At 41.3% G+C, this 16906-nt stretch overlaps 1 protein-coding gene across 1 annotated transcript in view; it reads left to right on the top strand.

Moving 5' to 3' along the window:
- LOC122800226 (dynein axonemal heavy chain 17-like) overlaps window positions 1-16906 on the top strand; it is a 17083451-nt gene that overhangs the window by 14343410 nt on the left and 2723135 nt on the right. The window contains exon 66 of the mRNA XM_044069720.1: window positions 5496-5618. Coding sequence (XP_043925655.1) covers window positions 5496-5618 — 123 coding nt within the window. The remainder of the gene's footprint in view (window positions 1-5495; window positions 5619-16906) is intronic.

Raw genomic sequence — 16906 nt, forward strand, 5'->3', positions numbered from 1 at the left:
GAGAAAGATGGAAAGACCCTTTCTGCTATGAGTGTATGTTTTTCCACTCCTCAATGGCCATTCTCTAGAAATCAGAGAATGCAGTGGAAAAATGTGGTTCGAAAAGTCCCAAGGGCCTTTTCAGGACACACTTGGAGGTAGTTCCCCCAGGGGCAGAGGGGGGAACTTCAATAGGAGATGGTGCACCTGCAGCAGACATGCCCCACAAAATCAGAGTTTCAGGGATTCTTTCTGTGGTAAATCCTACCAGCACTCCTGAAAGGAGGCCTGATTGTCTTCCACTGGAGGCAGTTGGGGGACATTTATCCCTGCATTGAAATGCCTGGCTACAAATAACATCAGATGCTTTTGTGCAGAGGGTTATATCCAGATGCTATACAATTCCTTTTTCTCTTCCTCTTCCTGCATGCAAGAAAATCCCCATTGTTCCACCCAGTTAGAGGGAAAAAGCAATTCTAGAAATCCAGAAAATGCTAGAAAAAGAGCGTCATCCAAGGAGTCCCACCAGACCAGAGAGATTCTGGAATTTGCTCAAGATTCTTTTTAGTGCCAAAAAAGACAGGGGACTGGAGACTGATTCTGGATCTAAGTGTATTGAATAAATTAGTTTGCCAAACCAAATTCTGGATGGTCACGGTACAGTCCATTCTTCCATTTTTGGAAAAAGACGATTGGATGTGCTTAATAGATCTTCACAATGCATATTACCATCCAGAAGATTACTTCACTTCTGGCTGGGAGCCAATCACTTTCGATTCAGAGTTCTGCCCTTTGGTCTCAGCACAGCCCGCAGGGTGTTCACCAAGTGTATGGCAGTAGTACCAGGTCACTTGAGACTGCAGGGATTCTGAGTGTTTCTGTATCTAGACGATTGTCTCATTACCACTTCGACCAGGCATCATTTGATAGAAGCAGGAGACCATGTACTTCACATTTGCTCTTAATTGGGAATAACTATAAGTTAAGAAATATTGAAATTGACCCCAATTCAGAATTTAGAGTTCATAGGAGCCCTTCTAAATACTGAAACTTCCATAGCTTATCTTCCCCCTGTGAGATTTCAGAAAGTCAGAGTTCAGGTACAGAAGCTAATCAGCAACAGAAAAGTAACTACTCACCTAGTCCTTCAAGCACTGGGCTCCATACCTGCAGCTATAACTCTAGTTCCCTTAGCAAGATACCACATAAGGATACTGCAATGGTTGCTAGCATCTCAATGGTCAATGTTACACCAAACCATGTTGGACCTGATTTTGATCAACAACCTTTGCAGGAAAGATTTAGCTTGGTGAATGCATTCCGAAGGCATTCTTCTAGGCTGTCCCTTTGTCCCATCACAACTCCAAGCTATAGTAACCACAGACACCTCCCAGATGGGGTGGGGGGGCATTATCTGGGCAAGACTGTCCAAGGCACTTGGTCCTACACAGAGACCAATTTGCATATCAATGTACTGCAGCTAAGGGCAGTGCTTTTAGCGTTGGAAGACTGCTCTTCCTTCAAGAACAATTGTGATTCAGATGGACAATGTGAGTGGTTTGGTACATCAACAAACAGGGAGGAACCAAATCCTGCCCCCTTTGTTGAGAAGCTCTCAGAGTATGACAGTGAGTGGTCTCTTCCAACTGCTTTCTGATAGCAATGCACATTCCATGAAGTTCCAATGTGATAGCAGACTAGTATTCTCCTGCCTCACAAGTAGTGTCTCAGTCCAAAAGTGCCAGGATTTTCCATCAATGGGGCCAACCTTGCTGTGACCTATTTGCCTGTCCCCTAAACAACTAGTGCAGCAATTATTTTTCCCTGACCCCCCCCCCCCCCCTCGGGGGAGTCAACGACAGATGCTTTTCTCCACATTTGGCCCTCCAGACTGCTGTATGCCTTTTCCCCAGTTCCTCTAATCCTGAAATTCCTACAGAAAGTAATAAGGTTGAAGAGCAAAGTAATCCTCATTGCACCTTATTGGACTCAACAGATATGGTTCCCTTTTTGGCCTTATCTGATTAAACAACCTTGGATTCTGGACCCAGCTCCAGACCTTGTATCTCATCCAGAGGGATTAATCCTTCCAAACATTGTAAACCTCAAGCTGACCGCTTGGTTTCTCCAGTTCCATTAATAGCTAGGCATCTCTCACTCTCTGTCCCATTACTTCATATACTCCTAGCCTGCCACAAGCCAGCTACCCATAAACTCTAAGTTAGTAAATGAAGGAGGTTTACCTTTTGGGTTTGTGATAACAAATATTGACCCCTTTTTCAGTGCCCATCGATAAAGTCCTAGAATTCTTAGCTGCACTTTTTAAAGCACGTACTTCCCAGTCTACTATAAGAATTTAATTAGCTGCTATTTCAAATTTCCATAATGGTTTTAAAGAATCCTCTCTGGCTTTTCATAAACTTTACAAGGCCTTCTTAAAAGGAATTATCTTCCTAAAACCCCCTTACAAAGATCCTACTTCACGTTGGGGTCTCAACTTAGTGCTACAAGCCATCGTTCAACCTCCTTTTGAATCTTCAGCTGAATGTGATCTGAATTTGTTATCCCGGAAAACTATATTTTTAGTGGCAATAACTTCAGCCAGAAGGATTTCAGAAATACAGGCTTTATCGTGTAAACCTCCTTAGCTGATTTTCCAGAAAGATAGAGTTTCACTGAGAACCAATCCTTCCTTCCTTCTTGCCTAAGGTGGTATTTTTTCCTAATTTTACTAACAAAGGTAAATACTGCATACATTATTTAGATGTTTACAGACAAATGCATTTCTATCTACACAGAACTAAGAATTTCAGAAAATCCGACCACCATTTTGTGTCATTTTCATCTACAAGACTTGGCCAACTAGTCAGCAAAGTGATGCTAGCCAGATGGCTCAAAGAATGTATTTCTTTTATATACAATAAAAAGAAAATTAAGTTGCCTAGACCTTTTGAAGGCACATTTTACAAGAGCTGTAGCTACTTCAGCAGTTTTTCAATATTGAGCTTCTATAGATGATATCTGTGCATCAGCAACTTGGTCTTCCCCTCATACCTTTATTACTCATTACAAATTGGATCTGGCCTCCAGGGGAAGAGCGCCATTTGGTTCAGTGGTGCTCAGGAATATCCTTCCTTGAGTCCACCCAAGGTCAAAGGTAGCTGGGGACTCTGTCCCATATGTTGAGGATAAAATGAAAATTGACAACATCAGGTAAAGAAGTTATGTAGTCACCATAACATTCCATCTGTGTTGTCCATTTTCATTTATTCTTGCCTCCCCTCCCGCTTTCCCCTGGTCATTGAATTTTTTTGGTGGAATGGATAATGAACACATATCACTTATTGTTATTGTTATATGGTCACAAATATGGGCTCTGTGAAGGCTTTTGGGGTTTATTCTTTCCCTCTGTCTTTCAGCAAACTCAATCTGAGGTACCTAGGAGAGGAGCATTGTGGGTAGGTGTTAGACTCAAGAGTTTTTGGCTTGCGAGACCTGTAGTGATTAATGGCCTAGTTGGTTCTGATGATCAGAACTGAACCCATATGTCGAGAATAAATGAAAATGGACAACACAGATGGAACGTTATGGTGAGTACGTAACTTTTGTTTTTAGATTAAAATCAATGTTGGATTTTAAGAGTACAGGTATAAGAATTTTTTTTAAGAAAAAGCAACTCTGCATCTTTTGGTGGTAGTTTATTCAGGTAACATTAACTATTGGACTTGCAGGTAGCAGTAGCATCTGCAAGAACAATATTGGTGTTATAGACCATGATGTATACTGGGCTGCATTCAGTTTTCAATCAGCACATGGCTTTGTTGAAAAGAAATCCCTCTTTTATGCCTGAAATTGAGTGAAAAACATAAACAGACCATATAGCTACCTGTTTATTTGCTAAAACCAGGAAGTAAGAGAAAGTTCTTGCGTACTGTGGGTGTCTAATTGCAAATGAAGTACTACTTGGATGTAATTAATTCACTTAGAAAATCAAACAATTTTTGTTTCTTTTGCTATAAGGCAGCAAGGCTTTCAATGAGGTAAGCCCATTTTATCAAATATGGCATCCAGATGCATATTGTTTTACAATACATATTGTAGATCATTACAAAGATTGCTGAGGACATAGAGGATGCATTCTAAGAGATCAACAGTGACATCATATGCTTATGAAGGTATCTCTTTCCATGGGTTATTTATCAATTTGCTACTAGAGGTCATCCACACTTGTTAAACACTGCAAACCATATTCTCAGTCAGAGAAAAGAACATTGTTTACTAACCAAGGCTGTTCTCATTGGGCTGTTTGATATCTTACCATTTTTCTGGATTTTGGGGGGTATTTTTGTGATGCTACCTATATGTTATGACTAAATATTTTTTTTTATTTTATTTTATTTTATTTAACGTTTGTTGACCGGGAAAGTCCGACTAGGTTCTACAGATCCTGTTTTCAGCAGAGGCCCAGGGAGAAATGCTCCAGAAGCATGTCTTTAGAATGCTTATACAAAGTAAAATAGTACTGTGAGTATACTGAGACCCTTCACGACAGAACGTCATGAGAAGAATGTTACAGTGGTTATGCAATCTTCCCACAACTTCCTTATGTAACTTTAGCCATATAACCTATTATATGTAGTGTTTAAGTTCATCACTGTTGCTGATTATGTTCACAGTCCTTATGCTACATGCCACCCTTGAGGGTCACTTCTGTGGTACTGTTCACATTTAAATGTTGAAATCTGAGATCTCACTTGAAATTATACGGAATGCACCTTTATCATTTTGAAAAGAGGTTAGGGTGAGACTGATATCAGTAGTGTCTGCTGCAAAACCTATAAATGTTTTAGCTTGGAACATGTTGTCTATTGAGATGTTTTATATTGATGTGGGACACAGGACAAAGAGATGGCAAGCTATAACCACAGATTATGTCTAAATGCTGTAATACTCCTCTTTCAAAGATGTACTGTTATGGTAAAGACCTTGCACAGCAGTACTTGAATTTTGTATGAACTGTTTGGAAAAAAAATAAAATGACCTTACTTCCAATATGAACAATTGGAAGCTGCGGTGGTGCAGCAGTAGCGTTGTTGCCTCACAGCAAGAGGTTCTCCCTTTGATTCTCAGCTGGAGCGCCTTCTGTGTGGAGTCTGCATGTCTTCCCCACAGTCGTGTGACATTCGAAAGACATGCGTGAATGGGCATGCTTTCTTTGAAGGTTGGGCATCGAGTTGGCACCTCGGCACCATAAAAAATCTACTGCCAATCATTAGCGGACCGAATTTCCGCTGTGGCGACCCCTAACCGGGAAAAGCCGAAAGAAGAACAACTTCCAATATGAACAATTGTTACATGATAAAGTTGACTGCAAATTAACTGTATATTGTCCTTCTGATAATAATCGGTTAGAAAAAATGTTCATCTCATGTTTCTATCCTGGTACTAGGTGCAGAATTTGGGTACTCAAAAATTTAACAATGCGTTATTGTTTTGCTGTTTTTCTGAATATATAGTTATCTGGATAACATTGAAAGAGCCATTTCCAGTGGCGACATTTTACTTATTGAGAATATTGGAGAAACAGTTGAACCAGTACTAGACCATCTATTGGGCAGGAACACAATCAAAAAGGGAAGGTGAGTGCTTTCATATTTAGTGTTGTACATTAAACACTTGTATCACTTCAGGATTTACAGAAAACTAGTAAAAAAAATATTATTAAATAGAATCTGATTTTAATAATAGAATACTTAATATTTTAATAACTGAAACTGGCATCCCTTTTATAATATGTTATTTATTGGATTATTTAAGTAAAAATGTATGAAAATTTAAACATGTTAAAAAAATGCATATAATTATAAATAATGTAGTCTCTGCTTATCTACCTCTTAGTATACAGACAGCGGAATATTTTGATTTTAAAATGGTTATAAAATGTAAACACATCTTGGTTTATGAAAAAAATATGTTGGAGCCTTGTGCTGTGATACTTTCACTTGAAAAAAGTAGTTCTAAATTTCAGATCGTGTATGCATGTGTGATGAAAGGATGTACTGCCAGCACAGCTAGCTGGAAATTTGTAAATAATTATATGTCATTTGTGAATATCAAACTGATTCATATAAGATGCTGGTGTTACAAATGTATTAGAGCTATATACCATGTGTATATCAAACTGATTTGTGCAGACATTTGTGTTGAAAAGGCATTTGTAAAGTGCTTGTGTTTGAAATGTATCCACAGTGTGCCCTACTGCAGAGAACAGAAATGTACATGCACTGTTCTGTTTAAATGTGTATGTTTAACTGGAAACTGGAGGGTTAATCTCAGTCCAGCAAACTTTAGAAAAATATCTGAAATTAAATCATTTTACAGACTAGGCCATAAAGATGCTATCTCACAGGTTTCAAGGCAGCCAGAGACACAAAGTCTGTACTAGGAAGTTTTCTACATTGTCTTTGGGGTGAACTAATTACTATTCTGAATGGGTGGAGGAATGCAATTGTTTTATAACTTCCAGCACCTGCCAAAGATCTGAGCAAAAACCCTTGTATATGTATTTTTACAGGTAGGTGGTAAGTCCTGCCAGCTTCCAGCAATGGGGGTTTTGCATGAGAACTAGAAGTTAGATGATCAGAAATGATGTCACTCTGCAAGCTATGCCAGAAGTAATATTTTAGATATTATTTTGAGAAGTCTCTTGGTGAGAGAGAGCATTCAGTATTCTGTCTTGGGCCTGGCAACAACAAGAAGGGCTAGTCACCACATCATCTGCCTTGCTCTATTGAATAAGTAGGGAATAGTATAATTCTCTTAGATACAGTCAGGAATATAGTGAAGCTTAGTTTAGATATTGTTTTTCTTTCTTTATCTGAGCCTGTCCTTCAATGTTATTTTAAATATTTCCTGTGATTTCAATTCTGATGTCACTGTGAATATATATACTTAGTATTTTCTCGTTCTTTTATTATTTATTATTAACTATATTTAAACCTTTCATTGTGGCCGATCTTCATAGAGAGATTTAAGTTTTGAGAGTACTTCCATATTTATTTGGTGAAACTATGTGGGCTACTCCTAGTTGCCTTGCTCTTGGTCAAACAACCATTTGTATTAGTATTAATATTACACAGTAAAATTGGACACCCTTTGTTAAAGACCTTAAAGTAGATGGTAAAGGGTTCTAGTGGCAGTGATAACTACCTTATAGTCTGGGTAGAAGGAGGCATAGCTAGTAAACCTGTGCCAGCCTTTCCCTGATGTGTGTGTAAAACAAATCTCCAGGAGTGTGTGCGCCAGCTACTTGGGCAGGGACACGAAGCACTGGTTGGACAGAGAGACTGTTGGAGGACTTGGCTTGGAACCTTGGCTAAGGGCTCAACTCTATACTTGTGCCAGTGGGAGTCTTATTGGAGATCTGGGGAAAGTGGGAGAAACCAACCCCGGACTGACTGTGGTCTCTGTGTGCTCTTAAGAGAAATTGCACTTGATGCAGAGAGCTGCATCTTGAAATACTGTGTATGTACCTGTTATTCTCCCAGTGAACATCCCCCACAGTTGCCAGTGGGGAGGATTGAGGCAACTTGATTACTGGCTCAGAGGTAGGATATCCATATCACATACTGGTTGGCAGTGGTGGGTCGTCACATATTTGTGGCAGTGGTGGGATCACCACATCACATATTGATGAACAGTGGTGTGGATATTGAACTCCTGTAGCCTGTAAGCAGTGGTCACTAAAGAAGGTTTTGTAGTCTCAAGCAGCCACATGGTAGACATTCAGAGTTTAATATCACAATAGTTTTTTTTTTATTTTTTGTTAGCTTAGTTAGTCAGGAAGAGCAGGCAAGGATGTCAGAAGACGATTATGCCAAACTAACAAGGAGCCAGTTGGCTGAGATGTGCCAAGCCAAAGGACTGGTGCATGCCAACCTGACTAAAGGGGAAATGATTGCAGCCTTATTCACAGCTGCATCACAGACTAGCAACCAGGAAGGCAACCAGACTGGCCTTGGGGATATACAACTCTCAGAAAATGAACAGTTCATCTTTTCCTCAGAGGACTTAAAAATCCATCTGGATTTAGAGACTTGAAATGGAGACCAAGCATTTGGAACTAGAATCTGCAGAGACTGTGGCATTTGAAGGCTGAAGAAAAGGAGAAACAGATGGAATTAGTATCAGCAGAGAGACTGAGACATCTAGAAGCTGAAGAAAATGAGAGGCAGAGGAAACATGAAAAGGAGATGCTGGCTCTTTGCCAGGGTCATGGAGATAATGGGGAAGGGAATAACTGAACTCCAGAAGCAATAAAGGTCAGTAAATTTCTTCCACAATTTACAGAGGGTGATAATTTTGATAGTTTTATTCATATGTTTGAAAGGGTATGTAAGCTGTATAATGTTGATCAAGGGCTTTGGGTACGGTTCCTGACCCCCTTACTTCATGGTAAAGCTGCAACTGCTGTTTCCAAATTGTCTGATACTGATTGCTTAAATTATAATACAGTTAAAAATTGTTTATTGGAATGCTTTAAGTTAACACCTGAAGATTACAGAAAATGTTTTGTGAGCATAGATGTAAGGCAGATGAAAGTATGTGTGATTATACAGCTGATTTAAGCACTTATTTTCATAGGTAGGTGAGTGGGTGTCAGTTTGCCACTTTTGAAGAGCTGGCAGACCTTTTGGTGAGATGAACAAGCCCTTAGCACTTTGCCTGAGGACATAAAAATCTGGTTGGCAGTTAGGGAATGCAGCACCATAGATAAGTTCCGGAAAAAAGGAGACCTATACCTTGCAAGCAGGGCATCACTGCACAGGAAAGGGATACCCAGTGCTGCATATGGGCATAAGAGAACCCATGCTGGGTAGCTTAAACTGCCCCAACAGGGTCTGCCAGTAACAGGGGAAGCCACTAGTTCAGGTGCATGGTCAGGATCAAATAGTTAAATAGCTTAAATGTAATCAATGGGGTCATGTAGCATATAGATGTCCACAGAGGCAAGGTGGGAAACTAAAGGTAGGAGAGACAGCAAGTGGGAATAACAGAATGCCAGTAGCAAGTTCTCTGGAGACAACAAGGGTACCAAATTACCACAAGAAGTTTTATCCTATCTTAGTATGTGGGAAACAGGCCACTGCTAAGAGAGACACAGCCTCTGACCTAACCATTGTGAAGCCTGCAATGGTTAAAGAGGAGCACTACTTGCTTTGACAGTCTACTCCAATCAGAACTTTAACAGAGACCCCATTCCAAATACCTTTGGCTAGGGTTCACATTGACTGGGATGATGGAAAAGGAAGTAAGAAAGTAGGTGTGTTTGAGGATATCCATGCAGATGTCCTGATAGGGAATGATTCTGATAATGCAGTACCTTGTGTGCATGCAGTGACACTCAGTCAGGCTTGGAGACAGGCATGTGGGTCTGGTAGTCTGGGGGATTACCCAGACAGACCACACACCTGAAGCCAGGACTGGTGAGGTGACTACTTCAGGAAGGGCCCTACCCTGTAGCAGTGAGACTGAAGGTGAGCCACAGTTGCTGGTGGGTACTGATGTTCCCTTGTGACAGAGTGACAGCAAGAGCAGAGGTGAGTAGTAGTAGTACCCAGGCTTGACAGTGAGGCACTGCTGTCAGAGGATATCAGACTTCCTGTGGAAGGGGAGTTGGGAAGGGTTACAAAGAGAGAGTTGAGACAAGCTCAGCTCTCAGACCCTACATTGCAAGGCTTGAGGGAGGTAGCTAGGGAGATGTCTGATTCTCAAGGAAAAATGGATTCTGTATACGGTAACAAAGGTTACTGTATAGAGAATGGACCCCTGACAGATGGCAAGAGGATGAGAGAATACAGCAGTTGGTAGTGCCTAGAGCTTACCCTCTGGCACTTCTAGCCATAGCCCATGATATTCCCATTGCAGGTTATATGGGCATAAAGAGTACCAACAGATATATTATGCAGAACTTTTATTGGCCTGGGATTACAAGGGATGCAGTAGCAGGACCTGTGAGCAGTGCCAAAAAGTAGGCAAGGCAGGAGACAAGGTCAAAGCTCCTCTGATGCCTTTGCCTGTGCTTGAGGAGCCATTTCAGAGTGTAGCTATGGATATTTTGGGGCCTCTGAGTACCCCAAGTACCACAGGGAAGAAGTATAGCCTAGTGGTAGATTATGCTACTAGATACTCTGAGACAGTGGCTCTGTCCTCCATCATGGTAAAGAAGGTGGCAAATATTTTGCTGGAGATTTTCAGCAGGGTAGGTTTCCCAAGAGAAGTACTGACTGACAGAGATCCCAATTTCATGTCAGACCTGCTGTCTTTTCTGTGGAAACCCTGTGGGGTGAAACATGTAAAGACCACCCCCTACCATCCCCTGACTAATGGTCCTGTGGAGAGGTTAAACTCTTCACTAAAGACCATGCTACAGGTATTTGCATACCAGTTTAAGAGAGAGTGGGATTAATATTTTCCCTATCTGTTGTTTGCTTACAGTGAGGTGCCCCAGGAATCCATATATTTCTTACCTTTTGAGTTGCTGTATGGGCACAGGGTGAGGGGACCTCTAGATTTGATTTAAGATGAGTGGGAGGGTGAGTGTAAATCCCACAAGGAGTCTGCTGTGGCATATTTCCTAAACCTCAGGACAAGGCTCAGAGAACTCATGGGCTTGGCCCAGAAGAACCTGGCAGAAGCCCAAAAGCAGGAAAAAGGTGTGGTATGACAAGAATGCTTGAGCCAGAGAATATGCTGTGGGGCAGCAGGTTATGGTTCCCATTCCTGTAAGACACAATAAGCTGCAAACATCTTTGAGGGACGCTTCAAAGAGGTAAGGAAGGCCAGTGATGTCAACTACATGGTGGAATTGCTAGGTAGGAGGCAGGGGCACAAACTGTACCATGTTAACATGATGAAACCTTACCATGATAGAAAGGCCCTTGTGCTGAGTATTTGCAGTGGGTGGCAGGAGGAGACTATGTGGGATCTGGTCACAAATGTCCTCAGTGAGGCTCAGACTGACACCTCAGTGGAAGGGGTAGCAATGTCCCAGCAGCTATCTTCTACCCATTTTGAGAAATCCAAGCAATGTTACAGGAGTTTGGGGGCATGTTCAGTGGGAAACCAGGGTGTACCCACTTAGTGCAGCACCATGTGGCTACAGGATCCCAAATGCCTGTTAAGCAGGCCCCATATACAGTGCCTAAGAGAGTCAAACAGACTCTGAGGGAGCAGAAACAAGAAATGTTGGAACTGGGAGTAACCCATGAGTCCAGCAATCCCTGGGCCTCCCCAGTAGTGCTGCTACCAAAGAATATAGCAGCACCAAGTTCTGTGTGGACTACAGGAAACTAAAAAGTCACGCAGAGTCAGATGCTTACCCCTTGCCTAGGACAGATGAAGCCCTGGAGCAGCTGGGTGGGGCCAAGTATCTTACCACTATTGATCTTACCAAGGGCTACTGGCAGGTGCCCTTGACTCTCAATACTACAGAATGATCAGCCTTAGTGACTCATTTGGGCTTGTACGAGTTCCCAAAGATGCCGTTTGGGATGAAAAAATGCCCTAGCAACTTTCCAGAGACTGGTAGATTGTATCCTAGCAGGAGCAGGAGATTTTGCCCTTGCATATCTAGATGATATTGCCATCTACAGCCATTCTTGGCAAGAGCAACATCAGCATGTCAGCGAGGTGCTGGGCAGAATACAGAGGACAAGGTGGACCATTAAGCCCAGTAAGTGTCAGGTGGGTATGACAGTCTCCTACCTGAGACATAGAGTGGGGAGTGGTAAGATCAGGCCAGAACCTGCCAAAGTGGAAGCCATTCAGGCATGGCCTTACCCCTGTTACCAAAAAGCAAGTGAAGACATTTTGAGGGACAGCAGGGTACTATAGAATGTTTGTCTCCAATTATAGTACCATAGCTGCTCCCCTCACAGACATGACAAGGAAAACAGGTCAGATAAGGTAGGGTGGACCCCGGCATGTAAGCAGGCCTTCCAGAAGCTTAAAGGATCTTTGGGAGGATCCCCTGTGTTAGCCAGTCCAGATTACAGCAAATAATTTGTTGTGTAGGTAGATGCTTCAAACCATGGGGTGGGGACTGTACTCAGCCAAATTTCCGTAGAGGGAAAAGAGCACCCAGTGATATTTCTCGGACATAAGCTCCAACCCAGAAAGGAATGCTATGCAGCTGTAGAAATGGAATGTCTAGCCATAGTATGGGCACTGCAGAAACTTCAGCCTTGTCTGTATGGAAGGAAATTCACTGTAGTTCCAGACCACAATCCCTTAATATGGCTACATTGAGCCAGAGAGCAAAATGCCAAGCTACTAAGGTGGAGGCTAGGGTTGCAGGCATATGATATGACAGTGCAGCATCTCAGTGGGATTATCAATGTCAATGCAGATGGGCAGGGTATGGGGTAATGTATTCCCAGATAGGCTCATCCCTCTCAAGCAGTGTTTCTCATGGGGCACTTGAAAAAATAGCTTGAGTCTTCAAAGGGGAGAGAGGTGTGATGAAAGGAGGTACTGCCAACACACCTAGCTGGAATTTTGTAAATAATTATATGTCTTTTTGGAATAGCAGACTGATTCATACAAGATGCTGGTATTACAAATGATTTGAACTGTATGTCATGTGTATATCAAACTGATTTGTGCAGATGTTTGTGTTGAAAAGTTATTTGTAAAGTGCTTTTGTTTGAAATGTATCCACAGTGTGCTCTACTGCAGAGAACATAAATGTGCATTCACTGTTCTAACTATTTAAATGTATATGTTTTAACAGACGAAACTGGAGGGATAACCTCAGCAACTTTAGAAAAATATCTGAAATTAAATCACTTTTAGGCTAGGCCATAAAAATGCTACTTCACAGGTTTCAAAGCAGCCGGAGAGACAAAGTCTGTACTAGGTAGCTTTCCGTATCGTCTTTGGGGTGAACTAATTACTACTCTGGAAGCATGGAGGAATGCAACTGTTTTATGACTTCCAGCACCTGCCAAAGATCTGACCAAAAGCCCTTGTGATGTATTTTACAGGTAGGTGCTAAGTCCTGCCAGCTTCCAGCAACGGGGTTCTGCATGGGCACTAGATGTCAGATGGCCAGAAATTATGCCATTCTGCGTACCATGCCAGAAGTAATATTTTAAATATTATTTTGAGAAGTCTCTTGGTGAGACAGAGCATTCTGTATTCTGTCTTGGGCCTGAAAACAACATGAAGGGCCATTCACCACATCACCTGCCTTGCTCTATTAAGTAAGTCAGGAGTAGTATAATTCTGTAAGATGCAGTCAGGAATATAGTGAAGCTTAGTTTAGATAATATTTTTCTTTATTTGTCTGAGCCTGTCCTTCAATGTTATTTTAAATATTTCCTGTGATTTGAACTCTGATGTCACTGTGAATATATACTTAGTATTTTCACATTTTTATGTTATTTATTATTTGTTGACCGGGAAAGTCCGACTAGGTTCCACAGAGCCTGTTTTCAGCAGAGGCCTGGGGAGAAATGCTCCAAATGCATGTCTTTGGAATGTGGGAGGAAACCCACGCGAACACAGGGAGAACATGCAAACTCCACACAGAAGGCACCACAGCCGAGAATCGAACCGGTGAACCTCTTGCTGTGAGGTGACAATGTTAACCGCTGCACCACTGCGCCACATTTTTTTATTATTTATTATTAAATATGGTGGTGCTGCGGTAGCATTGTCGCCTCACAGTAAGACGTTGTCCTGTTCGATTCTCAGTTAGAGTGTCTTCTGTGTGGAAACATGCGTGAATGGGCATACCTTCATTGAAGGTTGTGCGTCAGGGCTGGCGACTCGGCATGTAAAAATCTACTGCCAATCATTAGCGGACTGGAGTTCCACTGTGGCGACCCCTAACCGGGAAAAGCCGAAAGACACAACAACAACAACATTAAATATATTTAAACCTTTCATTGTGACTGATCTTTGTAGAGATATTTAAGTTTTGAGAGTGCTTCCATATTTATTTGGTGACACTGTGTGGGCCACTCCTAATGGCCTTGCTCTTGGTCAAACTACCATGTGCATTAATATTACACAGTAAAATTGGACACCCTTTGTTAAAGGCCTTACAGTAGCTGGCGAGGGCTTCTGGTAGCAGTACCTTACAGTCTGGGTAGAAGGGGGTATAGCTGGTAAACCTGTGCCAAACTTTCCCAGATGTGTGTGTGTAAATCAAATCTCCAGGAGTGTGTGTGTCAGCTACTTGGTCAAGGACATGAAGCACTGGTTGGACAGAGGAGTGTGTTGGAGGACTTGGCTTGGAACCCTGGCTAAGGACAAACTATATAGCTATGCTAGTGGGAAGTCTTACTGGGGATCTGGGGAAAGAGGGAGAAACCAGCCCTGGACTGACTGTGGTCTCTGTGTGCTCTTAAGGGAAATTGCACTTGATGCAGAGTGCTGCATCTGGAAATACTGTGTATGAACCTGTTATCCTCCAAGTGAACATCCCTCATAGGTGCCGGTGCTGAGGATTGAGGGCCCTTGGTTACTAGCTCAGAGGTGGGATATCTATGTCACATATTGGTTGGCAGTGCTGGGTCATCACAGCATGTTTATACTTTTGTACTACATGTATCTTAGTTATGACAACTCTAATCAGATTTAAGTTTGGCAGGTGAAAAAGTCCTCTATTTGAGTCCATACTTACTACATTTTATGCAATACGTGGTAGACAGCTATAAAAATGCTACCATAGAAATTGCTCTTAAGGTAACATAATTCTTCCAAGAAACAGAGAAAACAGCTATAGTGAAGAGTGAGTAGTTTTGTTTCCCTTTGTACTGTCATTTGTACTCAGTAAAACTCTAAAAAAATACTTCCTGTCTTCAATCTTCACTTCTTAAGTCTGGAAAATAGTTGATATGAAATACATATTTATAGATAAACAGTATAAAGAAAAGTCCAATGTATGCAACTGCAATAGTGATTTAAAAAAATGATTGACTGCAACTATACCAAATTATTTTTACTATGAAAAGAATGAGCTGTGTATGACAACTTAACATATATATTGCCATTATTACTGTATACAGAATTGATAAAAGCAGTGGAACTGTGCTTCTTGGACTTCCACAACCCTTTATACTAATTTCAGCGAGGCACAGCTTTAAATAGAACACTTGCTTTTTCCATCAAAATCAGTTATTCCTTTTACTGTGATTTCAGTGGATCTTAGACTATAATAAATGTATGGATAATGTGGGAGCATAGTCCCCACATTGCACGTCAGATGGTGCAGATCTCCTACAGAAATACCCAGTTAAATTACTTGAATTGCCTGAACACATCTGTACTTTCCTAAACACTGTAATTCAACAAGTGGCCTACTCACCTTTGGTACTTGAAAATTCGAAGATTGTGGATTATATTGCTACCACACAGTGCAGCACAATAGCACTGGATGTTGTACTCCTGTGTGTGCAGTCTATTGGATGAGATGTTAAATCTATGTACCCTCTGCGTGAGTTGGTGATATCTTAGGGGATATAAAAGATTCCATGGCACTTACCGAAAAATAGTGGAATTCCCCCCACTGCCCTCGCCAAATTCTTTCATAGTCAGTATTAACACACAAATTCTTCCACTTGAGTCTCCACTGAAAAGGGTCTACTAGTCTAGTGGAACTAACCTGGTAAACAAAATGATAAATAAATGAAAGATATGTACTTGCCATAATGCTAGCTTTGGAAGAATAGGTTACTTTTTGGTAATTGATTGGACTAAGACTATAGGCATTATGGCATCTCTGCAAGCAAAATTTTCCCAAGCTTGTAAGTAAATTTGCTTATCCCATGGTGTATTGCAGAATGCTAACTCTTCAGATCTGAGTTTCTTCATCGTAAAGTAAATAATATGACATACAAGACCTTCTTTGCCAAAGATGGGGCAGATTGGTGGGGACATTACTGAGAATGGATCTACTTTTCCAGATTTGCCATTATGGTAAGTGCATAACTTTCCTACCTGATAAGGTGTCTGTCCATGGTAACTGAGAGGACAGAATCCCACTTTCTACAGGCTGTTCTCCATAATAGGAACATATCCTTGATAATAGTTGTCTCTGAAGAAGACTTGCTTCTGGATATCATTAGTGCTTTGCAAAAGTATTATGAGAATATTATTTTCATAGGTGGTTAAAAGCAGAAGCATACCTAAGGTGGGGCAAAGGGGGCAGATGCTTTGGGTGTAAGATGTCAGGGGGCATGATTGAGAGACGGAAGATTCGGAAGTAATATACTAAAGCCATTCAGAAATTAATGTAGATAGTGCATTAGTAGTCAGGGCTGAAGTACTTCTTTGTTTCATGTATGGTAGTTAAACTGCAGCAAAGCACTTGTTAAATTTGTAGCAAGTGACCTGATACAGTTTAAGGTAAAGAACCTTTTTTTTGTGCCCCTTGAGCACTTGAAGAATATAGAATAGGACTCAACTTCTTCCTGAGGTGAGGGGCTCCTAAAACTTTTTTTTTTTTTTGCTCTTCAATTCGTGGAGTTGGGAGGCATCAGAATGGGGAATGATATCAGGTGATAGGTGAGCCTGCTATGGCTCTGGTTACTAGGCATGTTGTCCAGTAGACCATTGAGGAGCCTAGCCCAATTTCCCAATTACCGCAGAACAGTATATGGTTAAGTGTCCTGCTCAGAGTCACACTAGACAATGGAGTCTGAGGGAATCAAACCAGGGCTACAGGAAACAGCTTGTTAAGAGATCATGTCCTTAATCATCTATACTAACTGCCATGTTGTTACACAAATATTATCAATAGATGGATTCTTGAAGAAGAATACTGAGGTAACTAAATTTAATACATTTGGAAAACCATCTGTTAGGAGGAAACACTGATAATTTATAGTCTAGTTTTTGTTAGACAATGAAATAAAAA

Source organism: Protopterus annectens, chromosome 4.part0 (assembly GCF_019279795.1).
Source record: "Protopterus annectens isolate FY-2018-M chromosome 4.part0, PAN1.0, whole genome shotgun sequence".
NCBI lineage: Eukaryota > Metazoa > Chordata > Ceratodontiformes > Protopteridae > Protopterus > Protopterus annectens.